The 23708-nt window shown below is 50.3% G+C and overlaps 1 protein-coding gene across 5 annotated transcripts in view; it reads left to right on the top strand.

The window, feature by feature from the left end:
* The window catches only part of PIGG (phosphatidylinositol glycan anchor biosynthesis class G (EMM blood group)), a 41676-nt gene extending 19311 nt beyond the window's left edge, over positions 1–22365 (top strand). For 2 of the 5 annotated variants that reach the window (XM_005889609.3, XM_070372839.1), the window contains 7 exons: positions 6792–7009; positions 7161–7442; positions 8653–9110; positions 11186–11377; positions 14922–15231; positions 17512–17675; positions 20663–22365. In XM_005889609.3, coding sequence (XP_005889671.2) covers positions 6792–7009; positions 7161–7442; positions 8653–9110; positions 11186–11377; positions 14922–15231; positions 17512–17675; positions 20663–20876 — 1838 coding nt within the window. In that variant the 3' untranslated portion in view covers positions 20877–22365. Of the gene's footprint in view, positions 1–6791; positions 7010–7160; positions 7443–8652; positions 9111–11185; positions 11378–14921; positions 15232–17511; positions 17676–19542 lie in introns of all 5 variants that reach the window. The other 3 variants (XM_070372838.1, XM_070372835.1, XM_070372836.1) reach the window with 3 other exon arrangements.
* The last annotated feature ends 1343 nt before the right edge of the window (positions 22366–23708 follow it).

Below are 23708 nucleotides of genomic sequence, written 5' to 3'. Positions count from 1 at the left end.
TTTTGAAGGAGGTCTTCATTATCTTCATTCAGTCAGTTCAGTTCAGTTCAGTCGCTCAGTTGTGTTCGACTCTTTGTGACCCCATGGACTGCAGCATGCCAGGCCTCTCTGCCCATCACCAACTCCCAGAGTTTACTCAAACTCATTTCCATCGAGTCGGTGATGCCATCCAGCCATCTCATCCTCTATCGTCCCCTTCTCCTCTTGCCTTCAATCTTTCCCAGCATCAGAGTCTTTTCCAATGAGTCAACTCTTGGCATGAGGTGGCCAAAGTACTGGAGTTTCAGCTTGAGCATCAGTCCTTCCAAAGAAATCCCAGGGCCGATCTCCTTCAGGATGGACTGGTTGGATCTCCTTGCAGTCCAAGGGACTCTCAAGAGTCTTCTCCAACACCACGGTTCAAAAGCATCAATTCTTCGGTGCTCAGCCTTCTTCACAGTCCAACTCTCACATCCATACATGACCACGGAAAAACCATAGCCTTGACTAGGCAAAACTTTGTTGGCAAAGTAATGTCTCTGCTTTTGAATATGCTGTCTAGGTTGGTCATAACTTTCCTTCCAAGGAGTAAGCATCTTTTAATTTCATGGCTGCAGTCACCATCTGTAGTGATTTTGGAGCCCAGAAAAATAAAGGCTGACACTGTTTCCACTGTTTCCCCATCTATTTCCCAAGAAGTGGTGGGACCAGATGCCATGATCTTCGTTTTCTGAATGTTGAGCTTTAAGCCACCTTTTTCACTCTCCACTTTCACTTTCATCAAGAGGCTTTTGAGTTCCTCTTCACTTTCTGCCATAAGGGTGGTGTCATCTGCATATCTGAGTTTATTGATATTTCTCCCGGCAATCTTGATTCGAGTTCGTGTTTCTTCCAGTCCAGCATTTCTCATGATGTACTCTGCATAGAAGTTAAATAAACAGGGTGACAATATACAGCCTTGACGAACTCCTTTTCCTATTTGGAACCAGTCTGCTGTTCCATGTCCAGTTCTAACTGTTGCTTCCTGACCTGCATACAAATTTCTCAAGAGGCAGATCAGGTGGTCTGGTATTCCCATCTCTTTCAGAATTTTCCACAGTTTGTTGTGATCCACACAGTCAAAGGCTTTGGCATAGTCAATGAAGCAGAAATAGATGCTTTTCTGGAACTCTCTTGCTTTTTCCATGATCCAGCAGATGTTGGCAATTTGATCTCCAGTTCTTCTGCCTTTTCTAAAACCACCTGGAGTAACAGGCAAATTTGGCCTTGGAATACGGAATGAAGCAGGGCAAAGACTAATAGAGTTTTGCCAAGAAAATGCATTGGTCATAACAAACACCCTCTTCCAACAACACAAGAGAAGACTTTATACGTGGACATCACCAGATGGTCAACACCGAAATCAGATTGATTATATTCTTTGCAGCCAAAGATGGAGAAGCTCTACACAGTCAGCAAAAACAAGACTGGGAGCTGACTGTGGCTCAGACCATGAACTCCTTATTGCCAAATTCAGACTTAAATTGAAGAAAGTAGGGAAAACCACTAGACCATTCAGGTATGACCTAAATCAAATCCCTTATGATTATACAGTGAAAGTGAGAAATAGATTTAAGGGCCTACATGTAATAGATAGAGTGCCTGATGAACTATGGAATGAGGTTCGTGACATTGTACAGGAGACAGGGATCAAGACCACTCCCATAGAAGAGAAATGCAAAAAAGCAAAAGGACTGTCTGGGGAGGCCTTACAAATAGCTGTGAAAAGAAGAGAAGTGAAAAGGAAAGATATAAACATCTGAATGCAGAGTTCCAAAAAATAGCAAAAAGAGATAAGAAAGCCTTCTTCAGCGATCAATGCAGAGAAATAGAGGAAAACAACAGAATGGGAAAGACTAGGGATCTCTTCAAGAAAATCAGAGATACCAAAGGAACATTTCATGCAAAGATGAGCTCAATAAAGGACAGAATTGGTATGGATCTAACAGAAGCAGAAGATATTAAGAAGAGATGGCAAGAATACACAGAAGAACTGTACAAAAAAGATCTTCACGACCCAGATAATCACGATGGTGTGATCACTGACCTAGAGCCAGACATCCTGGAATGTGAAGTCAAGTGGGCCTTAGAAAGCATCACTACGAACAAAGCTAGTGGAGGTGATGGAATTCCAGTTGAGCTATTTCAAATCCTGAAAGACGATGCTGTGAAAGTGCTGCACTCAATATGCCAGCAAATTTGGAAAACTCAGCAGTGGCTAGAGGACTAGAAAAGGTCAGTTTTCATTCCCATCCCAAAATAATAAAGTCTGCCAATCTTTATTACTCCTACAGTAGTTTGGCCTCAGGCCAAACAATAGGGAGGGAACACAGCCCCGCCCATCAACAGAAAATTGGATTAAAGATTTACTGAGCATGGCCCCACCCATCAGAACAAGACCCAGTTTTCCCCAAAGTCAGTGTCTCCTGTCAGGAAGCTTCCATAAGCCTCTTATTATTATCTATCAGAGGGCAGACAATGAGAACCACAAGCACAGAAAACTAACCAAACATTACTTTGCCATGACAAAGGTCCATCTAGTCAAAGCTATGGTTTTTCCAGTAGTCATGTATGGATGTGAGAGTTGGACTATAAAGAAAGCTGAGCGCCAAAGAATTGATGCTTTTGAACTGTGGTATTGGAGAAGACTCTTGAGAGTCCCTTGGACTACAAGGAGACCCAACCAGTCCATTGTAATGGAAATCAGTCCTGAATATTCATTGAAAGGACTGATGCTGAAGCTGAAGCTCCAGTATTTTGGCCACCTAATGCAAAGACCTGACTCATTGGAAAAGACCGTGATGCTGGGAAAGATTGAAGGCAGGAGGAGAAGGGGACGACAGAGGATGAGATGGATGGATGGCATCACTGACTTGATGGACATGAGTTTGAGCAAGCTCCAAGAGTTGGTGATGGACAGGGAGGCCTGGCATGCTGCAGTCCATGGGGTCGCAAAGAGTCGGACACGACTGAATGACTGAACTGAACCAAACTGATCACGTGGACCATAGCCTTGTCTAACTCAATAAAACTATGAGCCACGCCATGTAGGCCAGCCAAAACAGATGGGTCGTAGTGGAGAGTTCTGACAAAACAGTCCAGTGGAGAACGGAATGTCAAACCACTTCAGTATTCTTGCCTTGAGAACCCCATGAACAGTATGAAAAAGTCATAAATTTATTTATTTAGCAAATGCTGAATTTTCTCACTATGTTCCTCTTCAGCCAGGGGCTGTTGAGAGCACTAGAGGCACAGCAGGAGAGCTCTGTCCTCATGGAGCTTCTCATCCAGAGAGGGAAAAAGAGAAAGATGGCCAGGAAAGGGTGCCAGGTGGTGATGGGCACCTTAGGAAAAGGCTGAACCAGGGAAGGGTGGGCATGCGGGTGAGTGAGGGCCGTGGGGCACGTGGCCTGTGGGGGAGCCTTGTGCCAGGCAGGGTCCTGTGGTGAGGACGTGCCCACACAGTCAGGGAGTGACCAGGGGCCAGCGTGGCTAGAGCAGTGAACCGAGGGGAGCCAGAAGGAGATGAGGGCCGAGGGCCTTGTAGGCATTCCAGTGGCTCTTGCTTCCATTCTGAGTAAGTGGAGAGCTCCTGCAGGGTGTCGTGCAGAGCCTAGAATCTTCCCCTTGCGTTTTCAGAGGCCGTCTCAGGTGCCCGTGAGGAGGGCTCTCTGCTGCACTGTAGGAGGGTGAGGTGGATGGTGTGAGACCCTCCTCTGTAGGAGGGCGAGGTGCTCAGTGCAGGTGGAGGGCGAGGGCCCAGGCAGCAGAATCCAGGACAGAGGGGTGCTTCTGGGTCTGCTTTGAAGGCAGTGCAAAGAGGACTAGCCAGTGGCATAAAAAGCAACTTTGGTTTTCAGCTGAACACTGTAAGGAAGCAGTGACCACCACTGAGGTGGGCAAGGCTGTGTAAAGAGCGAGTTTGTAAGGCAGGGCGCTTGTGTATGTGCTGGAGGGCCAGGGTGGGACTGGTGTTGACAAAGCCATGTAAAGAAAGAACTTCAAGAAGGAGGGAGTGAGTGGATGTGTTGAATAGGGTTCAAGGTAAAATAAAGTGAGGAACTGAGGAGAATTCCCCGGCATTCCAGTGGCTAGGACCCCTCACTTCCACTGCAGGAGCACAGGTTGAATCCCTTATCGGGGAACTAAGATCTTGCAAGCCGCAGGGCGTGGGCGAAAGTAAAATGAGGAATTGAGAAGTGGTCAGTTCTCAAGTGGCAGGTGAAATCTCAGCAGCTTTGTTGACAGAGGAGGTCACATGCCTGGCTGGCGTGCGTGCAGATACAGGCTGTCGTCTGAGCTGAATGGGCGCCAAGAGCGGGGTATTCTTGTTTTTGAGCTGGGAGGAAGAACACGATATTTATAGCTTGGTAGGGATGACACCGACTGAATGGACATGAGTTTGCACAAGCTCCGGGAGTTGGTGATGGACAGGGAGGCCTGGTGCTGCAGTCCATGGGGTCGAAGAGTCGGACACGACTGAGCTACTGACCTGAACTGAGGGATGACACAGAACAGAAGGGTCATGGCTTTAGAGATTTCATTTTGGCCCATCCAGGTATGTCAAGGCTGGTGTTTAACGCTGGGGCTGGGCTTGTTTGGATGCCAAGAAGGTCACTTCCCGGTTTGAGGCAACATTCAATGGGATGTGGGCGTGTTATCCTACTTGATATAGTGGGGTACTGCCAAGTAGAGTGAATGCCATGAGTTTGTGCTGAGATATAATCTGACCTTGGGTTGGGTGTGGAAGACACATCCTTCCAGCAGGGAGTGGTTGGGAACCAGACATCCTGAATGGCAAGAGGACTTGGGGAGCGTCAGCTCTTAGATCATGAGACCCCCCTGTGGGTAGCTCTGTCAGAGATGTGGCCCGGCTGCGTGCATGTTTCAGTCTGGACCAGAAGCAAATAACTTGCAAATCAGTTGCTGGCACCGTGCGTCCCTTCTCATATAACAAGAACTAATAAAGAGGAAACCAAAAACGGGATAGTGAACTGAGCGCTGCAGTGGATGTGGCCATAATGAGCCTGCAAGACGAACTGAGGCCAGTCCCCGGGGTGAGAAGGCCGCAGAGGGCCTCGCACCTCCAGGGTGCCCGTCATCTGCACTGTCGGTGACAGCGTTTCCTGAAACAGAGCTGGGCACGTGTCTGACGGTGAGACAGGTCTCGAGGCCTGCTGTGACGTCCAGCCAAGTCTGAAGCAGCGCACTCACCTGACTGTCATTCGGTCATAGTGGGGGCTCTGCTCGCCTCAGGGCCTTTGCATGTGCTGTTCCTGTGGATGCTGCTCTCCCTGCTCACCTGCTGGTTCCTGGGCGTCCGTCATGTTTTCAGTTCACTGTCAGACCGCCCTTGTCCCCCACACTTAACCTCAGTCTTATGTCAGTTCCCTTTGTGTTACCAGAGTCTCTCGCTATTCCCTCTACTTTCCCTCCACAGCATTTCTCACTGTGTGTGGTTTTGCACGTGTGTGACAACCCAGCTGGACCACAGGCCCCACTGGCAGGACCTGAACCTGATGCGCCTAGCATGTAGTCAGCACTCAGGTTTTGTTTGGGTGCGTGCATAGGTCCCCCATTTCTCTGTGACTCCAGGCAGTAGGGTCCCAACACGGATGCACCCATGTCTGTGACTTCGGGGTGGTAGAGGGTAGCAAGTAAGGGAGACAGCTTGGATCCAGACTTAGCCCAGCTCTCACTGCCAGCCCATGAGCTGGTGTCTGAGTCGCCTCCTCTCTGAAATGGGCATGTAGTCATCCCAGTCCCACTGGTCCTGGGGAGAGGACCGAGTGGGCTTGGGGTCACGCCTGCCCCCAGCACTTGGTGCAGGTCCCCTGGCTCCAGTGGCAGTGGTGGGGCTGCAGACATCTGAGCCCACACTCGGTTGTGCAGCAAGGATGCCAGCCTGTGATTGGGGAAGGCTGGAGTGGGCACACTGCTGGTGGTTTGGGCCAAGGCCCCTGAAAGGCATGGTGCAGACCACCTTGAAACAGTTCTTTAAGTTGGAAAAGCACGTTAAGTACCAGGGAGCCTTAGAAAAGAAGTTCTTGCTCTGCCGGCCAATCAAGTCACGACTGAGTCTGGTTCAGCCCTGAAAGGAAGCGGGCAGCTCCCGGCTTTGGGCAGCCTGCCACCACCGTCCCAGTGGGAACCCACTGCAGCCAGGGCTGGGGCCCACTGATGGGCTGTTTCGCCGCCCTGGCTTTGCATCAGCCATGGATCATCTAGCAAGTGGGGCACGTCAGCCTTGTGGCAGGAGGGGCTGGGAGACTGCATCCCTTCCCAGAGAGGGTCTGTGAAGAAGGGGAGCAAGTAAAAGGGGCGCTGACAGTGAAAAGCAGGGGTGCCCACCGGCCTTGGGGAAAGGGCCGCAGTGGCGCAGGCATCAGGCACTTCCTGTCCCGTCATCACACAGAGCCTCAGGGTTGGGGGGAATTCTGTAGAACTGAGGGCCTCTTAGTACTCTACTTTTATGGCTGTCACACTCTTGCACCATGAGGAAGAAGAGTGGAGAGAGAGGAGAGGGAGAAGGCGGCAAGCAGGAGGCTGAGAAGGAGGGGCTTCTGTCCGTGCGAGAGGGGCAGTGGGAGGAAGGACGGGGTGGGCACAGGCCGGCGTCACCGCAGTCGGGGTTTTCCTGAGGGGCGGCCAACCCTCCCGGGAGTTCGTCTTGATGAGTGTCAGGCTCTGCCACGTGCCATCAGTAGCAGGACTCACAGATTACACGTGTGTGTGCGTGTCGGTGATTTGTGTGTGTGGCCCTTTCTTCTTAGAGCCTGGATTTGAGCAGTTTAAAGTGTCGGAAAGATCGCACAGAAACTGGATCAGATTGTACTTGGAGGAAAATAACTCAGAAGTCGTTTTCAACCTGGGAGCCAAGGTTCGCAGGCAGTACCTGGACGCACTGAGGACGCTGAAGCTGTCGCTGAGCAGACGAGCGGCCCAGTATGACGTCTACTCCATGGCGGTGGGGACCGTCCTGGTCCTGGAGGTACGGGTCCCCGGGCAGGGTCACTGCGTCGCTGGGCGGACATCTCCGCCAACGTTTGGTAGTCAAAGGACGTGGAGATTCGGTGTTTCTGGAAGGGGACAGGCGCGCGCCCTATTTGCGCAGTCATGGACACCCGCTTTTCCTGTTCCAGGCCCTCGTCCTGCTCCTGCTCAGTGTCCCGCAGGCGCTGAGCAGCAGGGCTGAGCTGGACGTCCCCCTGCTGTCGCCCGTGTGCTCTCTGCTCTTCTACCTGCTGCTCCTGGCGCTCGCAGCGCTCCACGTCGTCGTGTGCACCGCCGCTGACAGCTCGTGCTACCTGTGCGGCCTCCCGTGGCTGGCTGCGGGCGGAGTGATGACGCTGATCGCCGCACTGCTCTGCGCGGGCATGTCTGCTCTCACCAGGGTTTTTGCCGGTGGGAAGTGTCTGAGTCAGGTAGGACTGGCTTTCCAGGTGGGCTGCTCTTGTTGCTGCACTGATGAGATGTGGGTTAGACCCCTAGCGTGTAGCAGGCACGGTGCTGGTGGGAGCTGAGGAAAGGGCCCACGCTTCATGGGAGCTGACGGGACACACTCTCAGTGGCGAGCCTCCCAGGCCCTGACCATCCCAACTTCACGACTCACCTGTGTTGTCAGGCCTCATGCCTTCTTTCTGAGCTGGAAGGACAGGGTCCCTGGGACTGTGACCGGGGGCCTCTCTAGAGTGGCTGCACAGAGGAGCAAGCAGCTGACTGACAGAGATCAAGAAGAAACTCAGACCTCATCCTCATTCTGCCTCAGAAAATGCAGTTTCCTATTCTAGACTTCTTGAAGCTTTTGGCCTCTGACGCCTTCTTTCATCAGCTGGTTGTGGTGGCGGGCTGGTGAGAGAGACACAGGCAGTCCTGGTTGGTTCACAGTGCCCAGGGCCTGAGGGACCCAGGGCAATGACTCTAGGCCCCAGAGGGCAGCTCCTGGTCATGGGGCCATAGACACCCACCCCTCCTCATGTGCTGGTGGCTGAGGGAACGCGTATGTTGTCATTTCCCACACATTTCCATACCTGCTGAAGCGTGGGGTTTCCCAGAGGAGTTAATTCTCCAGGGCTTGACCAGGTTCACCGCGTCGCCATCATGTGCTAGGTGCACGCAGGTAACGGAATGAATGCCAGCAGTATTGAGTGAGAGCCATTGAGTCCTCATCTTAACTTAAAATGCTTTATATTAGTGTATTTAAGGGCTAGTACTATGATACCCTACCATTGTAACGGAAACTCTCTGGATTTCCAGCAAGTTCATGGAAAAGCTAGACGTCTGGTTTGGTGGAGTATGCCCTTGGGGTTCTTTGGTCTCGAGTGGTCGAGTGGTGGGCCGTGGCTGTGAGAGGCAAGGATGGGGTGTGAAGGACGGGCTGAGAGCTCTGGCACTGTCGAGAAGGGGGGTCCAGACCTCTTCAGTCTCCTTGTCCCTCAGCTGCAGGCTTGCCGTCCGGGGCAGGGTCGCCTTGCTGTCCCCAAGTCCTCTGGTTCACCCAGGGGGATGGGGTGAAGTGGGTGCGGGGCGTGAGGAGCAGCAGGTTATCTTCTGTGAGTGAGCACTGTACGCTCGTACAGCAAGAAGGTGAACTGTTCAGATTCTTCCTTACAAAATGCATTTTCCTTTTCACAGAATCCACCTCAGTCCACCTCAAGGTGGTCAGAGTTAGATCTTCTCAGCTTCTTGGGAACCGTGGGCCATGTGCTGAGTCTGGGCGCAAGCAGCTTCATCGAAGAGGAGCACCAGACCTGGTACTTCCTCGTCAACACACTGTGTTTAGCTCTGTGCCACCAGATCTACAGAAAGTGCCTTCTGGGCGACGACTGTGCCCCTCAGCATTGCCCACACACGGGAGAGGAGTTTGACGGGGTCGCGGTGGCCCTGCAGGGCAAGCGTGCTGGCCCTGAGGGGTGGGAGCTCAACCGAGCGCCCGCAGACCCCTCCTCCCTGGAAGCCCTCAGAGGCTCTGAGCGGTGGATGGTGCTGGCGAGCCCCTGGCTGGTTCTGGCCTGCTGCCGGCTGCTGCGGTCCCTGAACCAGACCGGTGTGCAGTGGGCCCACCGGCCCGACCTGGGGCACTGGCTCACCAGGTGAGGGCATGAGTTGTGGCCTTGGGCCAGACGCTCCAAAGACCTGTTTTTCCTACTCAGGATAGAAGTGGTGTTTGAAATCTGAAGAAATAGAAGACTGACCCATGAATTGAGTTGAAAGGTGAATTTATTTGAGGCTAGCCTGGTAGTTTGGTTTTTCATTGCTGAATCACTGTAAGTGTTCCTGTTTGAAAACCAGTGAGTTTTATAATGATCACTGCAGCAGGATATAGTTCTTCACTCGCTGCCCTGTGCCCCATGGTGTGGGGCTGGGGTGACAGGCTGACCAGGAGCCCTGTGCCCCCACCCCTCTCTGTCCCCCTGCCTCCCCCACACCCCACCCCCAGAGGGGCAGCTGCCTTGGCTGGAGCCTGGAGGCGTGTCTTCAGCTGCTTCTGCGGCCTCTCACAGGTGGCCAGGTGACCCAGTGGAAAGTATGGCAAATACAGAGGACTGAAGTGAAGAGAAGAAACTAGGGTAGAAAAGACCAAGATTTGGCTGTATCATCAATTTTACTGTCAACGAGGTCTTAAAAAACAACTAAAGTAAGAGCACAGCAAGATGAAAAAATATTTCCAAGAGAGACCAACAAAGGTCACCGTCGTGTCACTGGGGAGAGCCTCTTGAGAACTGTTGGCAGAACGCAAGACTCACAACTGTAGTAGACACACTCCTAAGGGAGGGAGTCCCAGAGGAAAGAGCAGAGAAAGGCGCGCTCCCACTGGTGATTCGGGAGCGTCAAATCACAAAGTGCAGTTTTACACCTGGTGAGGGCTTGGTGAGCGTCAGTGCATCCTGGGACCACATAGTGGCATAGTCCTTTTGGATAAGTCCTTCTGGAACTGTACGCCAAAGGCTGTAAGATTATTTATTCCTCTGGCCAAATAATTCCTATGGTAAATTTCTCCCCAGTGATAACAGTACTAGCAAATCTTTGGCAACCACAGTAACCCCAGGTAGCAATTTTCAGGTGCCTGCTGTGTGCCCACTCATTCCATTTTCACAGCAGCCTTGAAAAGAGTGTCCTGGCCTGTCCCCATTTGGGGTGCAAAAGCAGAGGGGAGCTGAGGGGTGGCAGGCAGAGCCAGAGCATGTGAGGGCGAGAGCGCCGGAATAGCACAATGACCTAATTCTCCTGGGACATGACAGCACTGCAGGAGGGCTTGGTGGTTTCCACCCCCAGATGCACTAGCAGGCGTGCATGCAAGGGCACCCCCACTGCCCCTGCCCCCTCTCCAGGCTGTGCCCACGCCTCAGTCTGGACCCTCCCTCAGCACACTGGCCCCCTGTGCCTTTCCATCGGGGCATGACTCTCCCAGTCCATTTGTGAGGAGGCTGCAGTTTTGGTGATTCCTGCTCCAGGACAGAGCCTTCAAGAGGCACCCAGAGACACCCGAAATTGCCTCTATGCTCTGCTTTCCATCTGTGACAATGATCCAGGGTCTGCATAAAGCACAGCTTGCAGAGCAGCAGTGGCGGCCCCAGTGTAACCCTGTCACCACCCCCAGGACCCACCTGGCACTGGCCTCCTCTCCCCTGCATCTTTCCTAGTAGTTTCTCCGTGTGGGGTGTGTGTATCTTGACTCACCCACTTCAGAGGTATTGAGTGTTTGGGCTTCATGACCATGACCTGCAGTGAACAAAACGGGAAAGCCCTGCCGCCCAGGACAGCTCACCAAGGTAGCAGGGGGCATGGGCAAAGGCCAGGCAGAGAGACAGCTGTGACAGCCGTGTGCCCAGCCTCTCTGCTGGGGCACCTGCGAGGGGGCAGACACTCCCAAGTGATTCCCTCTGCACTGACAAGTGAATGGAAGAGGATGGTGCCAAGACATGTCTCCTTTGCCCAGAACCTCCTCACCTGTGGTTGGGGAAAGCGAGGCAGCCCCAGAAAGGAGAGCCAGCAGGCAGTGTTGCCCTGACCCGTGCAGAGCTGATGGTGGGGACCAGTTGGGAGTGAGCAGTGAGAGTCTGGGCTAACGGCCCTTTATGTGTTGCGTTCTTAGCCACGTGTGTAGGCCCATAGCATCACTAGCTGTCCTTGGTGGTAATTTCTGGCATCTTACATTTCATTCCAGCTCTGATCATAAGGCTGAACTCTCTGTTCTGGCCGCACTTTCCCTCACCATGATTTTTGTGTTGGTTCAGAAGAGGTGCTCCCTCACATCAAAAGTGGCCATGGCGTTTGGCCTGCTGGGCATCTATTGCTACCGGGCGGCCATTGGAAATGTGCTGTTCCCATGGCAACAAGACAACAAAGACATTTCAAAGTAAGTGTACTAGCAGACACAAGCACTTGTTTTTAGACCTGTTGTAATGTTTTATGTACTAAAAATGCCATGCAGTCTTGAGATCGTTAGAGTTGGGCTTTTGTGAATTGTGATTTTGTCAATAGTTACTGAGAACATTTCAGTGAGCCAGTTCTGTTAGCCTCTTTTTTTGGTAGGAGAGAGACAAATAACTTGGAAGTAAGGTCACTGGGGTGTTTTGTTTTTTTTTTAATAAGGGATTGTTTAAAAATAAAGAATTTAAAATATTTCATTTTGCTTCACTAAGAAGTAACTAGTAATGAGGCTAATAAGGAGTGGATACTCCTAGCAGTTGGGGGTGAAGCATGTCAGAAAGCCCAACTTTCCCATAATTTACATGAGCTCCTGCAGCTGGCTCCTGCAAATTGTCAATACCACTTTCTGCACGTCACAGGGCTTTCTCTGTTTTTAACAGTCACAGGGTTGGGGTGAGCAGACCCTATTTTGGAAGGCTGTTCATAAAATGTGTTAAGAATCTTGATTTTGTCCAACCCTCTGACTTGGGTGTACTCTTACAGAATTCATCTCAAAATACAACCAGACATGAAGCAAGAGACTGGGATATGGGTGTGTTCTCTGAAGCTTTACTTACAGTTGCACATAGTAAAAAATGAGGTGCTTGGCCAGCAGTTTTGGATGAGTCTCTGAGGTCTCTGGTTTCAGGTCTTTAATCCGTTTTGAATTTATGTTTGTGTGTGGCATGAGAGAGTTGTCCGGTTTGATTCATTTGCGTGTAGCTTTCTAGTTTTCCCAGCACCACTTACTGAACAGACTGTCTCTCCTCCATTGTATATTGTTGCTTCCTATGTCGTCAGTTCATTCCCCACGTAAGTGTGGGTTCGTCTTGGTTCTCCAGTCCATTCCCTCAGTCTGTGTGTGTGTGATGTGTGTGTTTGTGCCTGTTCCATACGGTTTAGATTAGTGCAGCTATGGAGTATGGTTTAAAGTTAAGGCTTGTGATACCTCCAGCTTTGTTCTTTCTCAAGATTGTTTTGGCTAGTTGAAATCTTTTGTGTTTCCTTACAAGTTTTAAAATTTTAGAATTACCTGTTTTAGTTCTGTGAAAAATGCCATTTGTATTTTGATAAGGATTACATGAATATGTAGATTGCCTTGAGTAGATGATTGTTTTAACAATATTAATTTTTCCAATCCAGGAACATGGTATGTCTAAACATGTCTTTACATCAGTTTGTGCTGTCTTCAGTTTCTTTCATGAGTATCTTAAGTTTTCTGAGTATAGTTCTTTTATCTCCTTCTTAGATTTATTTCTAAGTGTTTTATTACTTTGATGTGGTTGTCAGTGGGATTGTTTTCCTAGTTTTTGTGATAATTTGTTGTTAGTTATAGAAATGTAGGATATTTCTGTATATTAATTTTGTATTTTTCAGCTGTACTGAACTCACTGATGGCCCGCGTGGCAGTTTGGATTTTCTGTGTATTATATCACGGCATCTGCAAACAGTGACAGTTGTATTTCTTCCTTTCCAGTTTGGAGTCCTTTTATTTCTTTTTCTTATCTGACTGCTATGGCTAGGACTTCCAATTTTATGCTGAATAAAAGTGGTGAGTGGACATCCTTGTCTTGTTCTTAGTCTAGATCCTTCCACCACTGAGTATGATGTTAGCTGTGGGCTTATCACACATGGCCTTTATTATGTTGAGGTATGCTCCCTCTATACCCACTTTCTGGAGAATTTTTTAAATCATAAATGGATGTTGAATTTTATCAGAAGCTTTTTCCACCGTCTGTTGAGGAGGATCGTGTGGTTTTTAATCTTCAGTTTGTTAACTTGGTATATAACTTTGATTGATTTTTGGATGTTGAACCATCTTTACATCCCTGGGATAAATCCCACTTCATCACAGTGTATGATCCTTTTAATGTTTTGTTGACTTTGTTTTGCTCCTATTTTGTTAACAGTTTCTTATCTGCGTTCATCATTGATGTTGGCTTATAGTTTTTTGTGTGCAGTGTCTTTGTCTGGTTTTGATATCGGGTTATCCTGGCCTCATCATGTGACCTGGGAAGCATTCCTTTCTCTGCAGTTTTTTTGGAATAGTTTGAGAAGGGTAGGTTTTCTCTAAATGTTTGATGTTGCTTTGCTAGTCAAAGAAAGAAAAGCAAGTGTTGCCCTCTCTGAAAGCGTGTCAGGGCAAGTTCTGAGAGCTGTGGCCAGATTGTCTGGGTGGCCGAGAGGCACAGGGGGCACTCCTGGGAACAGGGCCTGTCACCTGGTGTGGGGGATTGAGATGGTGCTGAGGGCCTGGCTGAGGTGACAGCCCAGTGGCAGGTCTTAACCTGTGGAAGGAAGGTCAGGTGGGGTGGGCGTGGTGGGGAGACACCTTAAAGGCCGTTTACCTCAAAGTCGGAGTTCTGTGCAGATGTCAAGACTGAATGTCACATGTGAGGGCATGCAATTCAGAGCTGTTTGTTTAAATCTCAAAGTGTATGTTGCTTATATGTAGATCTAAAAAATGATACAAATGAACTTACTTACAAATCAAAGGGTGATACATGAGTGAATTCCTCTTCCTCTTGGATGCACCTTATTTCAGCATCACTCACGTCAAGATACGGATCTCTTCCTTACCTTTCATGGTGACGACAGTATGTACTTTGTTGGTGTCCAAAACATAGACCAGCACACCCTTTCGTCAGCCTGCACTGCCTGGCTCCCATTGTTTCTGTGAAATGCTTCCACTCCCCACCCCATTTATCCTTCTTCTCGATGCATCCTGGTTCCAGGTCCATCCTGATTCTAGACTCCCTCCTGGCTCTATGTCTTCCCTGATTCTAAAGCTGCCCCGATTCTAGATCTCCCTAAAAGCTGTTTCTCTCCTTTCAGTGCCCACAGGTGCTGCTGTCCATCGGTGTTCTGGAACCCTCTACATTTAACTCCTGACTTTCTTCTCCACTCTGAAGCCCGGACCTGGCTGGGGTGGAAGGCCTGGTTTCAGTGGTTCTGGATGTCCAGGCACAGCTGGGTGGTCAGGGCAAGAGGGGCCCCTTCAAGACATCAGTGGTGCTCCCCTTCCTGTTCACTGTCAGCCTGCCCAGTGTCCTCCTTGCTACAGGTCCCAGCCCCTTTCTTCTTGAAATGTCTCTGCTTACTTGGGCCTTTGCGGATTTCTCCCTCTTTGACCTTATCCTACTCCAGCAGTTTTTCCAATTAACTATGCAAAGCAGGTGGACAGATCTTTTGGCCACAAGTGACGGTTCTGATCTTTCACCCAGGTAATCCTTGGCCACGTGAGCACAATTTCCTGTCAGCCAGCTCCGTCAGAGAAGTGCACACATAAAGGACAGGCCTGCCGGCCTCTGGGGGTCCTGGGGGTCTGATGTGCACAGGCAGACACCCCTACTTCCACAGAGCCCCCCACAGTGAGTGGGTCCTGAAGCTTGTGTTGTCAGCTCAGCTCAGTAGACGCATACTTGGGAAAATGCATATTTGATTTTTTTTTAGCTGGTGCTAATGAATCTGACTTGTTTTGCTTTCTTTAGGGGCATTACCGAGGCTCGTTTTGTTTATGTCTTTGTCCTTGGCATTCTATTCACGGGCACCAAAGACTTGCTTAAATCTCAAATCATTGCTGCAGACTTCACGGCCAGGACTGTGGGCCTCTGGGAGATACACAGCGGCTTAGTTCTCCTGGCAACACTGCTCCTCAGACCCCACAATCTCCCCGTCTTGGTGCTGAGCCTCGCAATCCAGACCATCATGGCTCAGTTCGTCTGGAGGCCCCTGAGGCATGACGTAGCTGAGGTCACTGTGATGCATTACTGGTTTGGTCAAGCATTCTTCTATTTTCAGGTAGGTTTTCATCATTATCATGGGTAGAAGACTATTAATTTTTATGTTGTTTATCTTTTAGTTTTTCTTTAAGAAAATTTTACCATAAGCCGGGAAGTTTAGTAAAAGAACTATTGGCATGGCGAGGTGACTTATGCTTAAATCATGCATATATTTATAAGATAAAGTACAGTTAGTTATTTAAGACAGGCACGCTTGGTGCCAGCATGCAGCTGCTCTGCGGGTCTGCTTCCTACAGGCGGTCAGGGGAGTGAAGTGCTTGGCTCTGTCAGCTTGGCTGGTGACTGCTCTCCCTGCTCCCTGGCTCTCAGCAGTGGGCACTGCTGGGGCTCCCACTTGGCTGTTACTCTCTTGGGACCCGTGCTTGTCGCATCTCCTCTTCAGTGTTGAGGAGCCCATAGAGGCAGACCCAGCCACCTCCAGGGTAGACCTCAGGGTGCAACCGTGTACTCGGGACTGCACTGGACAGGTGGACAGAGCATCCAGCTCCTGGCCCTGGAGGGACCAAGTTCCACCTCAGCCTTCAGCTCACCAGAGTCTCCCACTTGCCCCCGGTGGCACAGCAGACCCTGCCGCCTGATCAGGAAGGTGCCCATAGGCTCCCTGTGAACTGAACAGTTCTGCCCAACGCTGAGGCCTCAGTGTCAGGAAGACTGACTGCAGTCACGCCCCCAAGCAAGGAGACAGTCTCTGACGTTCTGTTTGCTTCTCTGCTGCATGTGGCCTCATCCCACAGCAGGACACAAAGCTTCCATGACAGTTTGTGATATTGGCACATCTCAGGCACTGCCCAGAGGCAGCCAAAGCACATGTGTCTGACAGCCACGGGTGCACCTGCAGCAGGCACCGTCAGACAAGCTTCAGGTCCCCAAGGAGCAAAACCAACGCAGGTCAGCCCTCACACGGCAGGCCCTACGACATGTCAGATGAGTGGGCAGCTGTGTGGCCTTAGAAGCACAGTGGGCCCCCGGGGCCTCTCTCATCTCCCCTCCCACAGCCCTTCCCTTGGGATGTCCTTTTCTCACTGTTGGGTTTCCTGGCAGGAGGCTCACAGGCTCACCGACCCTTTCCCCAGCCCTCAGCTCACCGACTCCTCATGGTACAAGGTCAGGAGCATGGTGCCCAGTTGGTATCCACAGCCCTCCATGGGCCCCTCAGTCTCTCTCTGCCTCTAGACCACCCCTTCTCCCCCAACCCACACACACAGCATCAGACTGTTGAGGACCTAGTGACTTAACGCAAGGGAAGCCCCAGAGCGTGCGGGCCACACCTTAGGCCAGCCCTCCCTGACCGCGGAGTCGGCTTTGGCAGCACCTCCAGCGACCGCCTGGGGTCAGAGCCACTTTTCTGTCGTCAGCCTGCCTCCCTTCGCCATGGTGTTTGAGATTCTTGTTCTTCCTTCTCCTCCTCTCAGCAGCTCCGAGGTCTCCTTAGTCTCTAGGGAGGGAATCATACAGTCAGGGAGAGCCCAGACAGACGTGAGCAGAGGGGGTCATGGGGAAGCTGCAGAAAGGAGGTTGTTGTCAAGGGATGGGCCAGCGGTGGACAGTGAATGCACGGGGAGTAGGCATGGCCTGAGATGTTTGGGGGTCGGCACCACCACCCAGTGATGGCCCAGGATGGCATACAGCCAGGGGAGGAGGCGGTGGGCTTCACCTAGCTTGGACCCATGTCCTTGGGCCATCGGGTAAAAAGTTCCTGGGAAGGGCCTTCACTGTGCTAGGACAGACATTTGTGCTGTCAGGCCTGTAAACAGCGCGAGTGTCTTAGAAAAGGACACCAGCGTCAGTGAAGACTGAAAGGTGGGGGGCCAAACTTCGGGAGAGCCTCGCTTGGATTCAAGTCCCCGCCCTCCCTGGTGGGACGAGCTGTCCTGTTAGTGGCCAGGATCTTGGGCCTGAGACTCCCTGACAGCAGTGTCCTGCTGCTCCTGTAAGCCATGTGGCAACACCACCCTTAGCCCCTCAGACAGGGTCCCCAAGGAAGGAGGAGGGAGGTTGGTATGTCTGCCTGAAGTTGACAGATAGAAGTCTGGGGCTTTTCACACTCCATCAGCAGACTTACATTGTATAGTTTCTCAAAGGTAAAAAACATTCCACTTGCTCCCCAAGCCTGGGAGTGAGGCAGGCAGGTAGAGGGCCGTCATCCAGGGTCAGCCCCGGAGCCGGGAGTGAACGGGCAGCAGGCTCCTGGGGCCATGTCCCCACAACCGGCTCTCGTGGGCCCTCACGGCCATGGTACAGGACCAGCCGCGTCAGCACTGCTTCTGCCCTCGTCCAGGGAAACTCCAACAGCATCGCCACTGTGGACATCTCAGCAGGCTTCGTGGGCCTGGATGCCTACATGGAGATCCCAGCCATATTCCTGACGGCATTTGCGACATACTCGGGGCCTGTGCTGTGGGCCAGCCACCTGGTGAACTTCCTGACCTCAGAAGCCAGCAGGTGAGGCTCCTCATCTTTAATCTGATGGCGGGTTGACTCCTGCTCCCAATAACTCAGAGGTCTTTTTCATCAGTTTTCTTTTCCTTAAATAAGAATGAACAGTCCACAGTGCGTGGCCAGCGTGGGGTGTGGGGCAGGTCTGTGAAGGGACAGCTCAGACCTCCCTGTTGGCTTCTTCTAGATCATACCAAGTTGGGTCTCCAGATGGACAGGATGGAAAGCCCCTTCTCATCTCATCTAGCTGCTGGGGACCTGGTTGGGGCCCAGGGAGGGGGTGTCCACTGGGGATAAGAAAGTAGGAGTTCTCTCGTTCTCACAGGAGCTAGTTCTCACCTCCAGGATCCCTGCTGGAGAGGGGAGCCTGGACGGTCCCAAGGGGCTCCCCATGGAGCTGTGACTCTGTCAGCCTGTCCTGCCCCCATGGAAGCTGGCGGTCACCAGCCCCAAAGGCTCCTTCCTATCAGACTGGCCAGCCCACCATGCTGTCCATCCTTCCCCTCCCCGTTTACTCCACAGAGTTCCCACCGCCTCACATTCCATGCTTCCTTCCTTGTTTCTACACCACTCCCCTCGGAAAGGGTCTTCGTGAGGAAGGGCCTCCAGCTTCCGTCCACATGCTCACCTGGGTGCCCAGGCCACTTGGCAGTGTGCGGCCTGAGTGGTGTGTGGCAGCCTGCCTCTGGGCCGCCCTCATCAGTCAGACAGGGTGCTGGTGTTGCTGCCCGGGGCTGTGGACCCCTGTGAGGTGCTGGAGTGGGAGGAGTGCAGTGTCTGTATGTCAGGGCTCCCTCAGCGCCTCTGAACCCCTCACATGCTCCCCTTCACACACTGGGCGGTTGTGCTGGTCAGGAAGGCCCCAGGAGGACCCTTCCAGCCCCGGGGAGGGTGAGCTTCCTATCTCCGCCTGCCTCGGAGCCCCCACTTCTCTACCCCAGAGAGTAGCGCCTTACTGGGGTGACTGCTGACCCGACGTCTGAACCCCACTTCTTTGGCCTCCGTCACGGGTTCTTCTCAGTCCCATAGGTTCACCCCCAGACCAGGTCCTGAGACACAGGCCTCAGGGAGCCTTGCCCTCCACCCCCACACTCGTGTCCCTGTGGACATTAAAGGTGGAGGTGAGCATCAGTGTGAGGCTGGCGGGACTCGAGTCAGACTTTGGGGAGGCTCCTGCTGAGGAGAGAGCTCCTGCTCTGAGGTCGCAGGCTTCCCGAGGACGGCAAGTCCCTTCAGGTGGCCTTTGGGACGTCTGTGGACAGACTTCCCCCAATTCGCAGCCACTGCTGGTCTAGTCGTCCACGCCTGAGAGCCGGGTGCGTGCTGGCGGCCGTGGAAGGACACGGGGTGGGTGTGTGGCCTGGGATGCCCTTTCATTATTCGTACTGCACGTGAACCCTCCCGGGCTATGAGGTCGCCCCTGAGCTGTGGGTTTGGTTGGGAAAGGAAGCTGGCAGGTCCCTTCACACATCTGGACCGTGAGCAGGTGAGGTGTGTGCTCCCTGCCCTGGAGGGCTGCCTGCTGTGGTACCGGCTCGGCATGCACCACGTCTGTGACTGCAGGCCAGCCAAGCAGGTGGACAGGGCAGGTGAAGGCCAGGCCATGAGAGCCCAGTTTTCTGTGAAGAGCAGCTTCCCTGGAGCTAAAATCACGGCTTGATTTTCCTGGCACTTGACATCTGTTACACTTGTACTGGGGAGAAAAAAAAGATGTTAGCATGTTTTTTAAGTGAGTTGAAAGCATTTTAGTCAGTTGGGGAGTGTTGTATATGTTTTCCCTAATTAAGGAATGTTTCTCTTTTATTTTAGAAAAGGTTTTTCTCTTTCATTTTCAGTCAAGTTTCATGCATTGTTTCTGTCTTTATTTTTCCAGTAAAATCAGAAAACTATAATCAGACTAAAGGGGTAGAAAAAGAAAATGTCTTTTCTTTTTTGATTCCTGGGTCAGGAAGATCCCCTGGAGAAGGAATGGCAGCCCACTCCAGTATTCTTGCCTGGAGAATCGCATGGACAGAGGATCCTGGGGGGCTGCTGTCCATAGGGTCGCAAAGAGTTGGACACACCTGAGCAGCTAACACTTTTTTTTTTTTAAGAGGGAGATGATTTTTCTAAATTTTTTATTTTTTTGTATTTTTGGCTGTGTCTGGTCTTAGTTGAGGTACATGAGCTCTTTACTGCAGCATGCGGGCTTCTCTCTGACTGTGGCACATGGGCTCTGTAGTTTTCTGCAGGCAGGCTCTCCAGTTGAGGCGCGGGGTCTTCCTGCCCTGCAGCATGTAGGATTTTAGTTCCCCAACCACGGATCTAAGCCATGTCCCCTACATTGGAAGTCTACATTCTCAACCACTGGGCCACCAAGGAAGCTCTGAAAATGTATTTCTAATGGCTCAAAAACTAGGCCATGGGTAGACCATGCCCCTCTACTAAGGAGCTGGCATCTGTTCTGGAGCTTAGCAGTGGGGACAGACAGCCTAGCTGCAGGGCCTCCGTTCATCCCCTCAATTGCAAATTATCTTATGCTGAGGTTACAGGAACTGCCTCCTCACTGGGGCTGTCACTATGGAAGGAACCCAGTCAGAGTCTTCCAAATGGGTCACGTTTCCTATCCATGATGTTGAAACCCAAGCAAGGCAGTGTCCTGAGTTTCCCTACCTCCCTGTCGGGTCGAGAGGGCCATGGGGTCGGCAGGCTCCCTCTGAGCACAGATGCCCTGGCACCCCAGGAGGGCAGCGGAGCCGAGGCCTGTCCACCAGGCCCATCTCCAGGGGTTTCCTGTGCTGGGTGTTGGGGCCGAGGCCCCAGGATGGGAGAAGGCGATGCCTCAGGCCCAGCTCTCCCAGAACCCCTGCCTGAGGGACTGGATCCCAAGTGGAACACAAGGCTGGGCTTGAGGACTCACTCCAGGGCTCGTGCTCTGGTGGTTACATGTGTGTTCATGACTTACACGATCCAGAGTGGCATGCTCTAATGCATGTTTCCCTTTTTGTTGACAGCGGCTCGGCACTGAGTCATGCTTGCTTCTGCTACGCGCTCATTTGTTCTATTCCAGTTTCTGTCTATATCATTTTGGTGACGTCCCTGCGTTATCATTTATTTATATGGAGTGTGTTTTCTCCAAAACTTCTCTATGAGGGAATGCATCTACTCATCACAGCTGCTGTCTGTATATTCTTCATAGCCATGGACCAAACCAACACAAAGTCTTAGATGGAGCTATTAAGACACTGGAAAAATTATATATTTTTAAACTCTTTTGTTTACTTCATGGGTTTGTGTCATGAAGGATATCTGTTTAAATGCAAGATTATTCTTTAAAAAAAAGATGTTAATTCTATAAGGTTGATGAATAGCTTCAATTTCTTTGATTACTATACTTGAATTTAGATTGAGTAGTAAGTAGTTTAAAAAGCTCATTTTAAAATACTTGGTTTGGATATGCATCATATTTCCCTGTTGACAATCACTCTGGGAACTTCTGAGCTTTTAATTTCCTCTGGATAAGTTACCCAAATATATGTGTTTAAATTGAAGAATACAGTTTCTAGATTTGTTAGTGTCCAGGGACTCTGTGGGACGAGGCTCACATGCTGCCAGGGTCCCCTTGCAAAGCTCAGGGCCTTTATGATCCAGGAACCACCAGGGGTCCCAGAAGCTTGTGTTTATGTGGGCTGTATCTGTCAGCATTTATGGCATTTAAAATTAAAACTAAGACATTTAAAATAAATATATTCAATTAAAAATAAAGATATAAATCATTTGCGACACCAAGTACTATAGCCCACCAGGCTCCCCTGTCCATGGGATTCTCCAGGCAAGAATACTGGAGTGGGTTGCCATTCCCTTCTCCAGGGGATCTTCCCGACCCAGGGATCAAACCTGGGTCTCTCACATTGCAGGCAGATTGTTTACCATCTGAACCACCAGGGAAGCCCCTATTGCATGTTAATATACCATTTTAAAGAAAAATAAAGGAACCAGTGCTGAATATTCATTGGAAGGACTGATGCTGAAGCTGAAGCTCCAGTACTTTGGCCACCTGACTTGAATTGCTGACTCGTTGGAAAAGACCCTGATGCTGGGAAACGTTGAAGACAGGAGAAGGGGGCAACAGAAGATGAGAGGCTTGGTTGGCATCACCAACTCAATGGACTTGAGTTTGAGCAAACTCCAGGAGATAGTAAAGGACAGGGAAGCCTGGCGGGCTGCAATCCATGAGGTCACAAGAGTCAGACATGACTGAGCAACTGAACAACAACCAGGATGGAGGCTTGTTACAAGGAGAACCAGCCCGGTTATTAGAGAGCTGGAACTTTCAGGCCTGCCCCCTGATTCCTGGTGAGTCAATCACTATTGGCCAGTGACTTAGTCAATCATGACTATATAATGAATCCTCCCATAAAAAAAAAAGTGCTGATTCAAATGTTTTCTTTTTAATGGCTGAGTAATACTCCATTGAGTATATGTACCATAGCTTTCTTATCCATTCATCTGCTGATGGACATCTAGGTTGCTTCCATATCCTGGCTATTATAAACAGTGCTGCGATGAACATTGGGGTACACGTGTCTCTTTCCCTTCTGGTTTCCTCAGTGTGTATGCCCAGCAGTGGGATTGCTGGATCATAAGGCAGTTCTATTTCCAGTTTTTTAAGGAATCTCCACACTGTTCTCCATAGTGGCTGTACTAGTTTGCATTCCCACCAACAGTGTAAGAGGGTTCCCTTTTCTCCACACCCTCTCCAGCATTTATTGCTTGTAGACTTTTGGATCGCAGCCATTCTGACTGGCGTGAAATGGTACCTCATAGTGGTTTTGATTTGCATTTCTCTGATAATGAGTGATGTTGAGCATCTTTTCATGTGTTTGTTAGCCATCTGTATGTCTTCTTTGGAGAAATGTCTATTTAGTTCTTTGGCCCATTTTTTGATTGGGTTATTTATTTTTCTGGAGTTGAGCTGTAGGAGTTGCTTGTATATTTTTGAGATTAGTTGTTTGTCAGTTGCTTCATTTGCTATTATTTTCTCCCATTCTGAAGGCTGCCTTTTCACCTTGCATTAGCAAGTTTCCTTTGATGTGCAGAAGCTTTTAAGTTTAATTAGGTCCCATTTGTTTATTTTTGCTTTTATTTCCAATATTCTGGGAGGTGGGTCATAGAGGATCCTGCTGTGATGTATGTGGTAGATGAAACTGGAGCCTATTATACAGAGTGAAGTAAGCCAGAAGGAAAAACACCAATACAGTATAATAACGCATATATATGGAATTTAGAAAGATGGTAACAATAACCCTGTGTATGAGACAGCAAAAGAGACACTGATGTATAGAACAGTCTTATGGACTCTATGGGAGAGGGAGAGGGTGGGAAGATTTGGGAGAATGGCATTGAAACATGTAAAATATCATGTATGAAACGAGATGCCAGTCCAGGTTCAATGCACGATACTGGATGCTTGGGGCTAGTGCACTGGGACGACCCAGAGGGATGGTATGGGGAGGGAGGACGGAGGAGGGTTCAGGATGGGGAACACATGTATACCTGTGGCGGATTCATTTTGATATTTGGCAAAACTAATACAATTATGTAAAGTTTAAAAATAAAATAAAATTTAAAAAAATAATAAAACCCAGACATAGTTTACTATCAAAAAAAATTAAAAAATAAAGCAAAGTGTTACTTGCAAAAAAAAAAAAAAGTGCTTTCTTACCCTTTTTGAGAATTCCCAAGTCAGGGAACCAGGGAGGTTCTATGTGCCAGCGTGCTGGGCCCCCAGCTCCACAAAAAAAAAGAAGGCCTTTGTTCAGGACTTTGCCCTGCATGTCTGTTCATCTGCTTCTTAATTCATATCCGTTAATTTTTTTTAATAGTAAATCACTAAACTAGTGAGTAAACATAATGTTTCCCTGAACTCTGCTAGCCATTCTGTCCAATTAAGGGAATGACCAGAGGAGAGGCTCTTAGATGCCTCTAATTGACAGTCAGTCAGTCAGAGGCACAGGCAGCAACCTGGCCCTGGGTTTGGTGTTGTCGAAAGTGGAGGGT

This window comes from Bos mutus, chromosome 6 (genome assembly GCF_027580195.1).
Source record: "Bos mutus isolate GX-2022 chromosome 6, NWIPB_WYAK_1.1, whole genome shotgun sequence".
NCBI lineage: Eukaryota > Metazoa > Chordata > Mammalia > Artiodactyla > Bovidae > Bos > Bos mutus.
This window is presented reverse-complemented; position numbering and strand designations above follow the sequence as displayed.